The 18383-nt window shown below is 42.4% G+C and overlaps 1 protein-coding gene and 1 long non-coding RNA gene across 3 annotated transcripts; one reads left to right on the top strand and one right to left on the bottom strand.

The window, feature by feature from the left end:
* Nucleotides 1-109: 109 nt before the first annotated feature.
* On the bottom strand, nt 110-2576 carry LOC134045504 (uncharacterized). Its single transcript, XR_009933304.1, has 2 exons — nt 1898-2576; nt 110-868 (listed from the first exon to the last, which is right to left on the bottom strand). It is a non-coding gene; the product is annotated as an uncharacterized LOC134045504 (long non-coding RNA).
* A 4134-nt stretch (nt 2577-6710) lies between these two features.
* FBXO3 (F-box protein 3) lies at nt 6711-18347 on the top strand. Of its 2 annotated transcripts, XM_062494315.1 has the most exons (11): nt 6711-6857; nt 8765-8854; nt 9313-9476; nt 11007-11121; nt 12689-12893; nt 13178-13223; nt 14304-14388; nt 15041-15163; nt 15546-15661; nt 16008-16198; nt 17241-18347. In XM_062494315.1, exons 1-10 carry the CDS (start codon nt 6748-6750, stop codon nt 16193-16195), a joined length of 1242 nt encoding a protein of 413 aa, XP_062350299.1. In that variant the 5' UTR covers nt 6711-6747; the 3' UTR covers nt 16196-16198; nt 17241-18347. The 2 variants fall into 2 exon arrangements, with proteins under 2 accessions (XP_062350299.1, XP_062350300.1); XM_062494316.1 differs by lacking the exons at nt 16008-16198; nt 17241-18347 and adding an exon at nt 15859-16001.
* The last annotated feature ends 36 nt before the right edge of the window (nt 18348-18383 follow it).

The following is an 18383-nucleotide window of genomic DNA, read 5'->3' as shown; positions in this document are numbered from 1 at the left end:
CTAATGCAAACCCACTTGTTGTTTTGTGTAAGATCTAGTTTACACAGGGAAATATATTTTTTTAGACCTAAATGTACGTATTTGTAAAGGAAAGAGTCCATAGCAGGTATAACTTTTTATAAGACCACCAGTTTTATTTAGTTCATGTAAATTCAGAAGAGTTTAAGATGAACTGGAAAGTGCCAGAAGAGCCTCCACTTGAGCAGCAGCATTGCTCTCCCCAAATAATTATACCAATCCATTGCTGGACTTTTCCCTACCAGATTTGCAATGCTTGCCCTCTGAGTCCAGGAGGAGAGAGAGCAGATTTCTCTTGGAATTACTGTAAGCAACACTTTACCTCATCTCGATTATGTTCCTTACAGTAAGGACTCTCTCCTGCAAAAACAAGAAAATAAAATCTTCCAAAAACAACAACAAAAGGGAAAGCAAAGCTGATTTAAAGTCCTAGGCAAAAAGCACAGATATCTGAATACGACTTCATCACTGATACTCAAATGCGTCGTCCTTTCCGTGTTTTCGCTATCAGCAGTATTTTAAAAGGCGTATCATCCGTCAAGATTCCCCTTCTTTGTCCCCATTATTCAGTGTCATGGCAGGAAGATGAGAGCATTACCATCGATATCACTTTTTTAATTCCCTGCCCTTGAATAAGGGCAATAAGAGCCCTGCATAATAGAGTTTTCAGCAGAGAGAGTAAATGGGAATCGGTTGTTAATTCAATACAGGATCCAGAAGCCATCTCTCCCTTCTCTTTTCTCAAGGTAATACTCTGCCTCCAATTGTCATTATAGCCGAGAATGAAATTATTTGAATTCTGGACACATCAGCACAAAACCCACGACTCCCTGCCAATTTCGTTGCCTGCCTGGAAGAGAACATCAGAGAGCATCACTCATTTATACGACTGCCAGCCTGAGACTGTAAATTCAGAAAACAAGGAGGCCTCAGGTGCTGCACTTTAACAGGTCTTTCTGCTCCTGAATCACCCCCCCTCACACACAAGGTAACATTTTATCTCTGAAAGGCAAAGCTTTCAAGCATCTGCCAGAGCACACGCTCTGTACTGCCTGAATGTGAATTGAAAATGAGACTATTAAGTTTATTAATTGGTATCAGTGACTTAAGGCTTTGAAGGAGATTCATGGCACTCGGGAAAATAATCTATAGAGATTTTTGTTGCTCTAAAAAGACAGTGCAGCATCAGCTTATTTCACTTGCAGCAGGTTCATCTCTTTTATGGAGCACATACCGCACCGCAGGCAAAGGGAATTTTAATGGACACTGGAAAAAATTATCTTTTCCTCTGTCCCACAACAGCTTAAAAAAACATAAAAAGACACAGAACAGAGAGATAGAGATACGCTATCACAAAACAGTTCAGGCACTATAATTAAACTAAGATTCAGAAGTCTGTCAGTGAGATGAAGATTAAACTGACAAAGTTGAACTGTGTTTGAAGCAACTTGTTCCCTCCTGCTGGGGGTTGCTTTGTACCAGGGTAATGAGAAGGCACATCTCAGAAAGGTTCCTAACAAGCCAGCAGATCGCTGGTGGTAATTAATCAACGTGGTTTGCAGGAGCATACAGCATGTGCCATTTTCAAGTGCCTTGCAAGCATTAAATAATGTGTTCTTGTATTTCTTACTCCTATTGTAAGCCACAAGCCCTGCCCCATAGCAGGCCATGCATGACAAATTTCAATTTTTTAAAGATGCTTCGGTGAAGAGATTTTTCTTGTTTTAATGAAAAGTTGAGTGCACCTTTTGCAAAGTGCTCCGTGATCGCCTCTGCTCTGTATCTGCCTTATTCTGAATATTCTGTATAAATATTCTGCATAAATATTCTGTATAAATATAAATATAAATATAATTCTGTATAAATTCTGTAAATATACATTTGCAGCTTGGCATAAGACAGCAGAGCCTATAGCCAAGGGGGAATGGACTCCAAGAAGGTTGACTCCTGTGGAGGTGCTGGAACTGGAGGAGAGGCAAGGAATGTTGTAACAGAAGTGACTAGGGTAATGGAAACCTGTTGCTTTGCAGAGAAATAACTTTTGAAAGCCATGACCCAAGAGAAAGAACTCCTTCTGTAGTCCAGTAGCTCTGGACCAATAAGTTTCACACAATTCCTGAGATGTTTCCTCTTCAGAGCTGTAACTTCTTGGGTTGGTTGATTGGTTGGTAAAAATTCATAGGGTTTTGGTTTTCTTCTCTCTTCAGATGAATCTTTCATCTTGTCTCAGCTGTGAGCTGGTTTTGAGATACAAAAGTGCTTTACTTAATTACTTATATTTTAAAGAAACACAGTAAAAGGGAAATTCTTCTTCAACAAATAGTCTTCAGTCTGGCATTGTGACAACTCCCCATACCAGCATTTATCACACTGCAATCTCATTAAAAAGGTCCAAGACCTGCAATTATCAACCTAAAGGTGCTTTGTGACACTGGGAAACTCCTGGTGGGCTCTAGGATAAGGCCCATCACGGGGTGGCTGTGATTTTTTGCAGCCCAGGGCTGCGAGAGCCGTGATGCAGTCACCCTGGAATTCCTGGAGCTGGCCCAGCAGCGAATGTGACCCACCATGCAGGAGAAGCGTGCTGTCCAGCTGATAAGGAAGCGTGCATCAGCAAATACGGCTTGTTTATCCCGTAAAAACCTCTCTGGAGCAGTGCAAGCAGAAGGAGGCCGGGTCTGCGCTACACAGATAAGAGCTCTGACCAAAAGGACGACCAAAGGTCGTACCAGGCCTCCTGGAAACTCCCAAAGAGAAGCTTTCAGTGGGAATGGATGACTAAGGGAATTGCAAAGGGCTTCTGGAGGCTTTTATGTGTGTGCTACCTCTCCAAATCCAGCTCAGCACTTCAGCCATTTGTTGCACACTCTGATGAATGTGCTCTGGCTCGAGGAGCTGGTAGCCAAAAAACACCGCCGCTGCAGCTGTGACCGACTGCCCGCCTCGTTAACAATCTCAGCTAATGACCTAAGCACAGTGTGTGCAGCTGAAAAGTGAGCTGCTATCTGGGTCACACACATGTGGGGTATTTTCAGGAAACACTCAATAGCAGTTTTATCCAGGGATGCCTCGTTATTCTCTATGTCCCTCAGGTAAAGGAAGATCTCCTGAGCTCCCACACAAAGCAAGCAGGGTCTTGGCACTCTCCATGGGATCATGAAATATTCCTGCAACCCCTTTCAGCACAGTCTTTCACACATCCCTTGGGCCATGAACCACGTCATGACACTTGGAATCACACACAGTGAAACCACTGGAATTGTGTGAAATTAGATATAATCCTGAGGAAAGAATCATTCCTTTCTATGCCATCCATGCCCTCTAAAGTAAATAAACTTTGTTTTTTATACTTCCCCAGGTAAGGTAATGTTTCCATTTGTAGTAGTATCTTCTATTTGATTTATGTGAGAGGATAATATGAATTGAAAACCAACTTGGAGCTAAGCAAGGCTGTGAAAGAATAAAACTTGGCTGCACCAGTTTGTGTCAACATGGAATCTTAGATCTGAGAGAAAAGCGCAGCCTATCAATATTGTTCTCCAGGTGGGATCCCAAGCTCTCCAAACATACTTAAATATTTCACACCTGTTTTGGAGCTAAGAAGAATCTGAGACAAAAAGATTTGCTAATAACCAAAGACAAGCCTGAAGCCACATAGATGCAGAGCAGAGAGGACCGGACATGGCTTTCTGATAACCTCAGGCAACTGATTCAGGCAAAAGCCTCCACATGGGAGATGGTGCAGGAGGAAAGCAGGGAGCAAACTCTAGTTGCTTTGTAAACACCAGATGAAGTCCATTGGTTGATTCTTGGAGATTTCCTGAACTTCATTTGACTGTGGAGCTGCCAAGGCTAATTTACCACCCTGTGAGGTTCTGGAGGGGTTTTGTTGGTTTATCCTGGTCTGCCTGGCTGTAACAAGGCAGGGATTTTTTTTTCAGCTGTTGTTTCATTGTGTCAGGAGGCAGATGGAAGTTGTACTTTGTCAGAGACCCCATTTGTTACTAAAATGTCCAACAAGCTCCTGTGCAATACTTAGTTTATTCAGGTAGGCATTTCCCTGAAGTTCTGACTCTGCTCCCTTCCTGTCATCTCTCACATCTCATCTGAGATTCACTCTTGTGAAGCCTGAAGATGCAATTTGTTATCAGTTCATATGTAAATCCCCCACTGTTCAAAGGACTGCTGAACTGTCTATATGTTTGTATGATTCACCGGATTCACCGCAGGATCGTACAGCTCCCATTTTGAATTTTCCTACCCTGCTCCTTCTGTGCTCTTTATTATAGGCACTCCTTGTGTTCTGGTTAATTTTACATGATCAGATTTCCAAGCCAAGGTCACTGCCTGGTTACTCCTCAGAAGCCCTGACCTTATTGCATGTTTGCTACAGCAAAGAGCAAACCCAGTAAGGACAGTATAATAACAGCACAAATTTTCTGGACCTCAGCTTCTTTCTTGCCACCAATTCCCCAAGCTGCCTCCTCCCCTCAGTCTCACTCACTATTGTCCATTTAGAGCAGTAAAGAGCTCATCTTGTCAAGAGCAGACCATTCCCTAAAACCTTAGCACATTAGCTGAATTTCCAGAGACACTCAGCACCCAGTGGTGAAGATCCCCAGTGTGCAATTTCATTAGATTTTTCAAGAAGTAAAAAATAAATGAAGGATGCTAAAAGCCTCATCACCTCTCACAGACTAAACACAGGACACGTGGAGCAATCTGAGCAGTTTTCAGCCTGATGAGTACTTCTGATCTATTTGGTCATTTGGGCTGCATGGCCAGTGATAATGGAAGAAAAATTAAGCTCCATTATTAAAGTGGAAAAGAACCTTTATGTCTAGGTTGAGCTGGGAAAATTCCATGATAACTTATTGGCATTACAGTTTATGCAGCTGTCAGATATTTGATGGAGAATGCAAAGGCTGCTGTGGGTAAAACACTGAAATACTACAATTTTATGTTTATGTTTGCTTTTGGTTCTGTGGGTTTCGGTTGGCTGCTTGCTTTTTGTTTTTTTTCTTCAGTCTCAGCAACAGATATTTTTGCTTTACTATGTTTTTGTTTTTTAATAATTGTTCGGGTATCCATTAGGAAAGTAAAATGCCAGCCATTTCTGCACTTGAGGAGCCTCTAGGCTGACCAGGGGTGATAATCAATGTTTATAACTAACTCCTATAGCTCCTCCACCTCCATCTTCACCATTGCTTAAACCCTTGAGTAACCAGCTTGGATCCATGCAAGTGCTAGAAGCAAAACTATCCAGGCTTTTAGCAAAACCTGAAAGACATAAAGAATTATAGACCTTCTCTTGGCTCTGCATTATTGGATTTGCATGGGCCACAAACCCAAGGACAAACACAAGTAATATAATCTTATTAGGATTTCAAATACACTTTTGTTATTGTGTTTTCTTCTCCACAGGGAACTTTACAATTACAGAAATTATAAAGGACAAAAATCTCAACAGCTAGCAATAGTGCAGTCATAAAACCACCCCCTTGTTCCTTTCCAGCTCTTATTTGAGTGGTGTTGCTAGGACAATGAATTGTTTCATTAAAATCCTACTGATACCCAAAAAAAGAAGAGCAAAAAAAAATATTTTTTTCTAGTGTAAAATCATGCAGAAGAAATAATTCTATCATATAAGAATATTTGACTCACTGAAAGTGAGCGGCATGAAAAGAATACCATCTATTGTTTGTGCAGCTGTCTCACACTGTTTTTTTCCTAAAATATGTGATCCTGAAGATGTAACACGTTTATTTTGTTTCGTTTTGATGATATTCAACTCAGTAAGTTTGTCTTCCCAGCCTCAGTTTTGCCCACTTATTATTGTCCACTTAGATCACTAAGATCTTGTGCATAGCAGACCATTCCCTGACCAGTGTTCAGGTGTCCCTTGGCACATAAACTGAATTTCAAGAGACCAAGGGCTGAGTTCTGAGGGCTGAATTCTCAGTCTAAGGACTGGGTCCCGAGAGTCGAGTTTTGAGCTCTGAGGACTGGGGATGTGTTCTGGTTTGGGAGTTCTGAGGGCTGATTTCAGAGTTCTGTGGGCTGGTTTGGGAGTTCTGAGGGCTGATTCGGGAGTTTTGGGGGCTGATTTAGGAATTCTGAGGGCTGTTTTCAGTGTTCTGAGGGCTGATTTAGGAATTCTGAGGGCTGATTTCAGAGTTTTGAGGGCGGCTTTCAGAGTTCTGAGGGCTGAATTCTGAGGGCCCATCCCGCATCCCCGAGGGCCCATCCCGGCAGCCCCGAGGGCCCATCCCGCAGCCCCGAGGGCCCATCCCGCAGCCCCGAGGGCCCATCCCGCAGCCCCGAGGGCCGATCCCGGCAGCCCCGAGGGCCGATCCCGGCAGCCCCGAGGGCCCATCCCCGCAGCCCCGAGGGCCCATCCCTCATCCCCGAGGGCCCATCCCGCAGCCCCGAGGGCCCATCCCCGCAGCCCCGAGGGCCCATCCCCGCAGCCCCGAGGGCCCATCCCTCATCCCCGAGGGCCCATCCCGCAGCCCCGAGGGCCCATCCCGCAGCCCCGAGGGCCCATCCCTCATCCCTCATCCCCGAGGGCCCATCCCGCAGCCCCGAGGGCCCATCCCTCATCCCTCATCCCCGAGGGCCCATCCCGCAGCCCCGAGGCCGCCGCGGCCGCTCCGCCCCCGGCAGGCGCTGCTCCTGCGGGGCGGAGGGAGGCGCGATGGGCGGCGCGTGCCGGGGACGTCTCTCAAGATGGCGGCGCCCCCGGAGATGGAGCTGTCGGCCGCCCTCAGCCTGGAGCTGCTCCCCACCGACCCGCTGCTGCTCATCCTCAGCTTCCTAGACTACCGGGATCTGGTGAGGTACGGGCGGCCCGGGGCACGGCAGGGTCGCGGCGAGCGGAGCGCTCCCCGGGCTGTGCCATGGAAAGGGTTTGCGTGCGTCCGGAGGAGGCGCTGAGGGGAGGACACGGCCTGAGCACCCTTCCCTTCCTGCGGGCTTTGCCCCCTTTTACCTTCGTCCTTGTAACAAAACGAAATGTTCTCTCCCACTGAGAAGGTGCTGAGGCCCTGGCACAGGCTGCCCAGAGAAGCTGTGGCTGCCCCATCCCTGCCAGTGTCCAACGCCAGGCTGGGCGGGTTTGGAGCAGCCCGATCTAGTGGAAGGTGTTGCTGCCTGTGGCAGGAGAATTGGTTGATCTTTAAGGTCCCTTCCAACCCAAACTATTCAACGAATCTGTTTTTTTTTTTTTTCTCTCTCCCCCATTATGGTTTTGTACCTAAATGAAGCAGTAAGTAAATTTGTGAAATCAGTATTTCCCCGAAGCTTGTGTTTCTACGGCCAAACAAAAGGGTGGTCTCATTGCTGGTAAATGTGTTCCGCTGTTTGAGGAAAAACAAACGAAACGAAATAGGGTGACTTTTCAAGGGAAAAAACTTGAATTAAAGTGGCAGGTGCCTTTTGGGCTCGGTGGCTGAAAGGTTGTGAGTCATACAGTGGAGAAGCGAGTGTGGTTTTGGGTAGAACCTCAGCAGTCAAGTGCAAGGTTTGGCAGTGATTGAAACCACGGTGTTTACTCAAAGAGGGAGGAATAAGCGTAAAAAGAAAACAGAATATCACCAGAAATATGGGGCGTTTGGTTTTTTTATTAGCCCATATAAATATTAGTCAAGAATTGTAAGAATATTGGGCAGAATTCTGTTAAGATATCAGCAAAAAAGATATTAAGCATAAGCAAAAACTATAACGGTTTCTATGGTGGCCCTTAGATATTTGATCATGTGCCAGCTTTTCCCTTGTTTGTGTAATTAATGAGAATGGTTTTAATTGCACTTTTATCACATTTGAAGCCACATGTTCCTGTGATGCTGTTGTGACTTACTCCCTTCCAGAAATTACAGGCTTGATTGATAAATACAATCGATTTCCACGAGATATGACCTTGGGATATTTCAGTTCCCTACCACCAAAAAAATATAATAAACCCCCATGTCATGAAATTTTTGCACAGCCAGATGTCCAGGTGTGAAGTGAATGTATTTGTTTGTGGGGATGTGAATGGAAACGGTAATGTCAGGGAGTACAGGAGAATCACTTGGTTGAGGTTGATTGTGAGATACTCATGTAATTCTAGTTTAAACAGTTTATAAAACCCCAGAAAGCAATAACTGGAACCTTGTTTGGTACCCTCATTTGGGGTATTTAGCTGTTAATCACAGCCTTTGAAACACGAGCTTGGCACTGCAGAACAAGCTACCAGAGGAAGTGATGTTCCCACATCTAAACTGATGGTCTTTTGGAGACTTTCTTCAAAATTTGTTTTTTAATCAGTTTAAAGTATTACAAAATAAGTTTTTAATACTCAAACTGTGTGGTTTTTGTAGCTTACTGTGGAAAAGCTAAGGCTGAGCCTGACTAGCCAGATAAAAAGGGATTGAAATCATAGCTAGCCTGTGCTACTAGTATGCTTTCCACTGGTGGAGTGCAGTCATGCTGGAATCTTGCAGGCACTGTTTACTCTCGTGTGGGTCTGTAGTGTGACCTGCTTTACGAAAGTACTTAATTGCTGCCAGGTTTTTAAGTGTGTGGAAAAGTAGTTCATGACTGAGACAACTGTGACAATGAGCTTTAACCACTGTAAGCATGGCTCCAAAAGGACAGCTAAATAATTTTCAAGCTCTGCATTTATTTCATGAGAGTGTGATGTGTGATACAGCATTTCTCCCTGTTTGTTTTGCTGCAATCACATTAAATGATTTTATATTTATAGTTGCTGCTATTTGAATCGAAGATTAAATCAGCTCTCGAGCCATGATCCACTGTGGAAAAGACACTGCAAAAAATACTGGCTCATTTCAGAGTAAGTGGAGTGTTTTAAGCTTTTTTTTTCCCTATGAAAATGAATTTCTAAGAGATGTTGTTCAGCCGATTTTCAGTCCCCCTTAGATCCATCTTGTACTTTCATACTTCTCCATAGCTGAGAAAAGCTGAGTAATGAAGGATGTGAATTAGCTTTTCACCAGCTCTAAGGTTCACTACCAGACAGAGTTCTGTTCAGAAGACACTCTGTGTAAAGGAGTATTGTTTCTAAATTTTCCCCTAAGTACCCCAAATGTTTCCTAATTCTGTTCCAAGTTGCTGTTGAATAGATGCTGGAATTAATTGAGTTTGTGTAGCTTCACATGGCACAGAGTGTTCCTGGGTTAATGTTATGCCAAAATAAAAAAAAAGTTCCTGCCAAATAACAAATACCAACTCCTTGGATTTAGAAGACTCTTCAAGCTGCCATTTGAACACAGTTTCTTCATATCCCCTCAGGGAGGAGAAAGCCCGACGGAACCAGGGCTGGAGAGCCATCTTCATCAGCACCTACTGTGATTTAGGAAGGTACATCCACTACTATGCCACGCTGAAAAAAGCCTGGGATGACCTGGAGCAGTACTTGGGGCAGTGGTGTCCGCGCATGATCGGCTCTTTGAAAGGTACCCTGGCACCCCTGGCAGTAGGTTGGCTCACCCAGCCCTGCCTGTTATTAAGCCTCATGCTGCTTTCATGAAAGGTGTGTGCCTTCATTAGCAGAGTCCTGAAAGTCAGGTAGATTTGCTCTCCTTTCCTTGCAAACACAGGCAGAGTCCTTGCCCAGTTCCTGCTGATCCACAGATTCTCTGAAATTGAGGTGATGTTTTTCTAGTGACTGCTCTGTCTTCATCACACTTTTAGGTTGTTATGACCTGTTGTTTGTTATTTTATATGTAGTAACTCCATTGCTCTGAGGACCTGCTGGTGGGACGTTTTCATAAGATCTCATTAAAACACTGGTCACATGAAAGCAGACATTTTAATCTGAAGCCAAGCAAAAAGGTTGTTGGGTTTTATTTTTTTCTGTAGGTCTTACATTGATGTAGTGCTGGAAGTTTTTCCTTTATTTTTTTCACTCCCCTCCAAGAGTCTATTTTCAGTTTCAGTTCGTATTTTAATACTTGAAGTACTTCCAGTGTTCTGGGTCATAAATCACAGCTACAGTGAGCTTGGGCTTTTCTGGTGTAGGGGACAAAAAAGCTTTTACATTTTCAGCTGCATTTCAGTTTTCTGTATGGAGCTGACTTTTAGACCATGATGTCTAATTTAACCTTATCTGTGAAAATAAGAGACAAATGATCTCTTAAGAGACAGATTATCTCTTTCCCATTTAAATCTTGCATTTTCTTGGTTTGCTTGGACAGTGCTGGATTCTTATGTATTTTTCAGGATAGAATGTGAAGCTTTATTTATGTACAGCAAGACAAAAATAAATTTCAGATTACCAATTTCCACTCTTACATAATGATGGCAGGTTTTAGATAAAATTTAGGCCTTTTTCATACCATTTGTAAGGAGTATTGTTTCAATGAATTGTTAACTTATGTCCTGTTAATGAAACAGATAGTGAGTATGAAAAGGGTTTTGAAAAAATGGATTGGAACAGACCACAGAGGCCACCCCGTTGATTTTTGCTGGAAGTGAGGGTATTGGGATTCCCCTGAAGTGCATGTGGAAATGTAAGAATAGTTCTTCTCCACCCCTTTGTGTTCTTCATCTGAAAATCCCCCTTTTACAACCCATTTATTGCTTCAGATTCCAGGTGAATGGGGGCTGCAGCCAGCATTTCTGTGTCACTGATTGAACTGGAAACTGAGAGAAGCAACCCTTAGGGTGATGAAAGAGTGAAATCAATACTGCCTGAGAGCTGTAACTGGGACTCAGTTATTGGCAGTGTTGTGGGGAAAAGGTTCATTCCACTTTATTTGCTGCTTTCAGGCCTGTTGAGGTTGCACTGGACTGAGGTTGCTGCTGCATTAAATAATCCATTATAGTCATCGTTTTCCTTTCAAATTTATGTGATACTCGCTGTGTACCACCCAGCATAGAGTAAAGCCACCAGATACTGACTTGAGTCCACATTGGTTGGATGAGATTCTACAAAGATTCCATGCTTTGTGCTTGAAATACCTGAATTATCCTTTCTTTTCCAGAGAGTGTGAGGGAGGAAGATCTGGATGCTGTGGAAGCACAAATCCACTGCAAGCTCCCTGATGACTATCGGTGTTCCTTCCGTATCCATAATGGGCAGAAGTTGGTTGTTCCAGGGTAAGAACTGAAAGCTACTTACCAAGTATTAATTCCTTTTGTATTTCTTAGACACTTCACTTATTAAAAGGTGAAATGTCCCTGAACAGGATAAATGAAGCATTTAAATGTATTGTGACTGAGTCACCGCTTAAGTGAGGCTTCCAGAATTGGCTGTCTTCTAATCTTGGAAGTAATTGGAAGCCCAGCATGGTTTTCTAATTGCTCAAATTACTCTTACACTTCCCCTTTTCCTAGTGTGAACCCTTGTCAGTTTTTTGCAGCAGCTCTAAACTTCCAGCTGTTACACTTTTAATCATAGCACTGCAAGTTGCTCCCCTGAAGTTTGGCTTTGTATTACAGAAGTAAATTAGCCCCTAGCACTCTTCAGGCTTCATTCTTTAAAAATTCTTTTATTCTTTAAAATGGTTAGGGAGTGACTTAAAACCAGTTAGTCATATTAAGGTAGAATCAGATTTTCAGTTCTGCAAATTAAGTTTTCTCAGTAGAAGATTTTACTATTTTACGCAGTTTCTGCAGTGAAAAACTCCCTTTTACATTAAGGTTAGAAGGATGATGACCAAAGTTTCTGATATTGTCACTGTAGAAAAACTAGGTGTTTGAAGCACCTGATGAAGCAAAAGATGGAAAACTGCAGCAAATCTTTGCAATATCTGTAGGGAGGAATGCACTCATTTTTCACTGCCAAAACCTTCACTCATAAAGAAGGTGCAGCTTTCTCCAATTCGAGTGTTTTGTGTGCAGAAGGGATATAGGAAACTGTTTTATGAAACCATAAGGGTGATTTCTAGTTCTGTTTTCCAGGAGAGACGTTAATTTTTTTTAGACAGGAAATAGGTGCCCTAATTCTGTAGATTTCAAATGGTGCCCTGCAGGTTGCGTGTTTCCTCTCTTCCCACTGTTTCGCTCCCAGGAAGCCTCTGCTGTAATGATGTGGCTATGGAGGGGCTGCAGGAGCAGACACAAGGTTCTGGGGAAGTCTTCCAGCTTGGAGAAAGGCTGCCAGGGGAAGGTGGGGTCCCAGTGGTGGGGGATGAATGCTGGGCAGATCGGGGGTAGGCAGTGGAAGTGTGTGTTAGATCAGAAACAGAAACAATGTGGGACTTGTCCTGGTCAGATGCTTCAGGTTTCTGTGTTGGGATGTTGGCACTGCTTCTGTAGGATGTGCTAATTCCAGGCCAGACTTCCTAAGGCAAAAGAGGAATGGAACCTGTTGCCCAGGATGGGATCAGCTTTTAGCATGATGACATGTGGCAGCCTGTACCTGAGTCACTGCTTTCATAACACCAGTGGGAGCTCAGCATCTGCAGGAATTTACATCTCATTTGCCTTTCCCTGGTGTTCCCAGCTGCGAGTGTGGGTGTGGAGTGTACACTCTGGTTTGGGTGATGCTTCCTCAAAGCTAGAACTAATAACCTAGTTCAGCATACGGATATTCGATTTGGATTTCACCTCAGTCTAGTATGCATCTAGAGCACTGAAAGAAGCAGTTTCCAAAAGATGACAAGCCAGCTTTGCCTTGTGAGTGCTGTCTATTGTTGATGTTGCCTGTTTTTGTTGCTCCCAGCCTGATGGGAAGCATGGCCCTGTCGAACCACTACCGCTCCGAAGACCTGCTGGACATCGACACGGCGGCCGGCGGCTTCCAGCAGAGGCTGGGGCTCAGGCAGTGCCTGCCCCTGACCTTCTGCATCCACACTGGCCTCAGTCAGTATATGGCCCTGGAGAGTGTGGAGGGACGGAATAAATACGAGATCTTCTATCAGTGTCCAGTAAGGAAGATGTGTTTCTATTTCCCAGTGTACTTCTGTGCTGCCTGGTAGTGCAGGAGCCCTAGTGGGAAGTTGAAGGTGTAAATTCAGCGGTCATGGGAGCGCTCGTGGGGACAGGCGTGGGGGTTTTATATGTCTGAGGATCTGACTGGGACTAAAATGGTGTGTCAAGCAGCCAGACTTCAGGTTTAGTGAATATAGGGAAAGGGTCCCTGTGTAATTTAAATTTTAACCTTGAAAGTCCAATGCTTTCTAATATATCCTTAAACTTCTTTCCCTTTCAGGACCAAATGGCTCGCAATCCATCTGCTATTGTTATGTTCATTACAGGTAACACTTCAGATTAAATACTCAAAATAAAATAGTCATTGTGGGATTAGGCAACATATTTAGAAGTATTCCTCTTTCATTAATCTTGGTTTACCATGAGGTGGAGGGGAAGTTCCATACACAGCATTTCTCTTGGCATTTTGAACGTGGCAGGTAAATAGATCTACTTCCTCTGTTCAGAGCTACTTTATACAAGGTTTGCATTTTGTGGATTAGTGGTAGAAAGGAAGATAATAAACTCGGAGTCCCTTAGAATTCCAAAAGATCAAAGGACAGCACACACAGCTCATGCTCCAAGGAAGAAGTGGTAAGTACACCTAATCTAACAGGAGTGGGAGTACTTGATAACACATCACGGAAGGCAAGGATAATAGTTTCTTGTTAGCTCAGCTTCAGTCCAGTTTTGAATCACTAATATTGACAAACAGTTGAACTCTCTAGTTTTCTATTGAACTCTGTATTGCAATACTTGGAAGATTTATGTCTGAGAAATTCTTGTGTAGAGAGCTGGTACGTGAAGCTCTCTTCTTTGAGAATTAAATGTGGCAGCTTGAGTGTCTGCTTAGCAATCAAGCTGCTCCAAAATAATGGCTGTGGGTGTATGAAAAGCTGTTCTCAGACAATGGCTGCAAGTGTATAAAATCCCAGAATGACATACAGCTTTAGTCTTCTGAGGTTGTAGAGGAGTGCAGAGTGTGTCTCTGATTTATCACTTTTTTAAAGGAGAGGAGATTCTGCAGTGTTCTTTCGAAGCTTTCCTTACAAAATCCAAGTGATGAGGCACCACTGAAGACCCTGATTATAATGTTAAATACTTAGCTAAGAAATTCTTTGTTGGCTGTGTCATTTCTGGAGATGCACCCTGAACTCTTTAGTTCTCGATTGGTTTCTCCAAATTATCCTTGTAGGTAGAATGATCTGGAATATTGAATGATTCATCTCAGTAAGCCTGAGAGTTTTTTATAAAATTAATCAAAGCTTTAAACTTCTTCCTTGAAGTATTCACTGTAATGTGCTTAGTATTGGTAAAATTGGTAAGTTTGCCAATCCTTAGGAATGCTTTTCTTCCTTGGCATCTAGGTACATCTTACTTGGAATGGTTTACATCCTATGTAAACAAAGTTGTCACTGGAGGTTATCCTATCATCAGAGACCAGATTTTCAGGTATTGTGACTGGGATTTGTAACCTCAGTGCCAGGTTTTGGTGCTGCTTATATGCATGCTCACCTCTCCCCAGGTAGCTTTGGGTATCTGATACAAAAGCTGGTGGTGAGGAGAGAAAGCCCATGAAACTACTGAAAATAAACATGTAAACCAGAATGCTTAAAGCAACTTTATTTTTTTAACCAGAATCTTCACAACTTGTAACTTTGCATTAATGGCACCAGAATTTTGCATTATAAGTGATCTGAAGTTTAGTAAACAACGTGATATTTATTCTGTGTGCCATGGGTGTGCTTTTGCTGCAGGACTTTTCAGAGTTATTAAAAACCCAAATGCTTCAGATAATCTCTTGAATATGTAAATAAGCAGGAGTTGTTCTGGTGTTTGAATTTTCATGCACTTGCAATTTCTTCTAAATACAATCAAGAGCCTTAATTCTGTCAAACTGGGATGCTGTAGAACCAAGTCCTTGGATATGTAAATAAATTCTCTGCTAGAGTTTCTAGGTTTATTTTTAATATAATGATGCATTCCTATTTGAACAAGTGTTTTTATTAATATTAATTATTGATAATAATTAACCACTTTATGTGTTTAGTTTTCTGTATTGAATGTGCAGCTGTCTGCAGAGTTAATGCTCTCCTCTCTATAGGTATGTGCATGACAAAGATTGTGTTGCTACCACAGAAGATATCACTGTGTCTGTGTCCACCTCTTTTCTACCTGAACTCAGCTCTGTACATCCACCACATTATTTCTTCACTTACAGAATCAGGTAGAAATAACTGAATTAATTCTTACAGTGCAGGATAGACCTGTGGGATGTTCAAAGCAGATTTATGCACAGCATTCAGAAATGTTCTGAAATGAACAGGAGGTGCACAACATGCTGTGCTTTTTAATAAAATATTCCTAATCATTGCTTGGCCAGGTACAGAAAGCACCAAATTGGTAATTGCTAAAATACAGTGATGGGTGGGGGAAAGCAGTTACAAGCAGCTCTTGTGATTTAGAAAAGAGTAAAAGACAGTGAAGCATGGAGATACATCCTGCCAACTGTTTTGGGTCACCTTAGCAGGTGTTTTCTTTTTGGTGATCCCAAAGGCACTAAAGCATTTCTTGAAAGCAATGTGTTAAGTATGTTCTTTGGCTTCTAGAATTGAAATGTCCAAAGATGCCCTTCCTGAGAACATCTGTCAGCTGGAGAGTCGATACTGGAGAATAACAAATGCCAAAGGTGATGTGGAAGAAGTCCAAGGTCCTGGAGTAGTTGGTAAGTGAAAAATTACTGGAGAAAGTATTTAACGTTCTTGTTATTAAAATTCTGTTATTTCCTGTTTGTTGGGTTGTGGGGTTTGTATCAAAATCAGAGAAAAATGAGATGTGTCTGTCTGTTTTGGCCTTCAAATTGTTTTGTAAGGGGTGTCTGAAGCATCCTGCTACTTAACCCCTCTCCATTTTTTTTTTTAGTATCAGTAATTGCTGAGCATCAATTTATACATCTACTGGAATACAAATTGATCTGCCCGAGTCTGATGTGGAGTGCAAGTCCTTTAGCAACTGCTAAATGGTAGTTCTCCATCAGTCCTTACTGTTGTGATAAAATGTTTTACCCACAGGAGAGTTCCCAGTTATCAGCCCAGGGAAAGTCTACGAGTACACCAGCTGTACCACGTTCACCACAACCTCTGGATACATGGAGGGCTACTACACCTTCCACTGCCTCTCCAACAAGGACAGATTCTTTAATGTCACAATCCCTAGGTTTCATATGGTGTGTCCAACATTCAAGGTGCCTACAGTATGAACGGTAAGCAGTGGTGCAGTTGGCTAAAACAAACCCCAAAATTATAAAAATGACAAAAATTACAGTGGTGAATAGTATATTCATATTGCTGATTCCATCCAAAACATGCCCCATGATTTAGAGCTCCTCACTGGTGCCTGCAGACATGGCATTGCACAAGCTGCTTGGGTTTCAGAGCTCCGTCCCTGGTGGGAGCACACTCACTAATTTTAGTCAGACATGCTTCAGGTAATGACAGTTTAAAAACTGTAGAGTCTGTGATGTGCATTAGTTCTTGCTGAAAATGCATTTCATAAAGTCACTTGATGACTTTGCAAATCACCAAGATACTTCACTTGCTGTTAATTATAATGTAGTTTTAGTTTGAAGATTGTGGGTTAATGATACTATTTTTCCCTTTTCTTTGACCCATTTAGAGAAGAGCTCTTGATTTATTTCATTCCCAGTTTTTGTGCAAGCACTGAAGAGCTGTGAGCTTTCCTCAGGAGCAGGGAGCTGCTTGCACACTATGAGAGGTTTATCCCAGGATTTCAGACGCTCATTCCCAGTGGCTCTAAGCATAGGTGCCAGCAGATGTCGTGCTTCTAACAGAACACCACATCTCTTAACTCTTGCTCACATTTTTGGGAGTTGTAACTGCCTTCTGTCTAACTTACTTCTCTTCAGCTGTTTGGATTTTCTCTGTTGCTTCACCCCTGTTTTAAAAGTAGTATTGACCTTTTTGTTTTTAAGTTACTTTAGTAAAGGACAACCTAAACCACCATGAAAATGGGTACAGCTGAACTACTGAACTGTGGCTTTACATAATTGTAGCTATGGAATATTGAAATCAAACAGATCTTTAGCAAGTGAAAGGTCAAGTAGTTTGGCAAAATGACCTCTGTTGCAAATTAACCTTGGTTTTAGGACATAGATCACAATGGAACTTAGCTTCAGCTAATGGGTGTGATAATAGAGCCCAGATTTTTCTAGGCAATTGTTAGTGCTTTCTTACAATTTACTGGAAGGGAAGATTTTAATTAAACTTGAGTGTGTTTTCTATTAGGCAACAATTCCTAATGAAGCTGCAGTGGATGAAGCCCAAGATTCCACAGGCACTGATGACTCCTGAGATCCACATAGAGTACTGGACATTGCTGCACCCTCTGGATGCTGCCCATGTCACACTAATGGGATTTTTTTTTTCCCCAACAAACTGTTTGCATAAGCTGAACTCTCTGGGGCTAGTGCATACAAATATTTCTGACTCTTGTAAATGAACTCTGTTGCACATCAGGGCAACTAGCATGAATGTTGGTGCCAGTTCTCATATTCATTAGAGTATAACTTATATTTTTGTGGTTTGGAAGTGGGGGAAGAAGGAGGAAAACGGAGAGGGAGAGGAAGGTGTTTTATTCACTTTTTTTCTGAAGGGCTTTGTTCACTTTTTTTCTGAAGGGCTTTGTTCACTTTTTTCCTGAAGTGTGAAACAGCTTGATGGTCCAAGGTACTCAAATCTTACATTTTTAAAGTATTGCCTACTTATGGTCATACTGCAGATATGGTGTGTGGATTTGGTTTTATACAAAGCATTAGAAGGGTGTATCCTCTTGTCCTTTCTCGTGAGCTGCTAAGAATGAAACTTGCAGTTTGGTCTGAATGTCCCATTGGGGTGAGATCAGGTGCTGTTATGCTATTTTCGTTTTTTGTTAATTAACACAGCAACAGCGAAAAATTATGGTCATAAAAATGTGTTAAAATATGAGTGAAATTGGCCTTATTTTCAGACAATCTGTTGTCAGCTGAATTTTATGCTAAATGACTCTGACTGGAGAGTGCCTCTGGGAATGTAGTGTCCATGCATAATCTGCCACTTGTTAACTAAGGAATTTCTCAATGACTACAGAGTATGGATTTGTAAATAGATTCTGAGGGCTTTTCTCCGTTACATGATGTTTGCTGTTGTCATAGGTGACAAATCTATGTTATGTATCATGTTTTCCTAAGCCCTGGATGGTTTTTTGTAACTGAAAAACAGACTAAAAGTGGGGGGGAAAAAAGAGGAGGCTGGCAGAACAGCAGATGGCTAGAAAATTTATATTTAAAAAAAGTATCTGTTTGCTTTATCATTTTTATTTTGTTTCTCTTGTCATTAATAAACAATTTAACTGCCTCTTTTGTTCTCAAGTGCTACATGGGACTGTTTTTG

The sequence above is a fragment of the Cinclus cinclus genome, chromosome 6 (assembly GCF_963662255.1).
Source record: "Cinclus cinclus chromosome 6, bCinCin1.1, whole genome shotgun sequence".
Lineage (NCBI taxonomy): Eukaryota > Metazoa > Chordata > Aves > Passeriformes > Cinclidae > Cinclus > Cinclus cinclus.
This window is presented reverse-complemented; position numbering and strand designations above follow the sequence as displayed.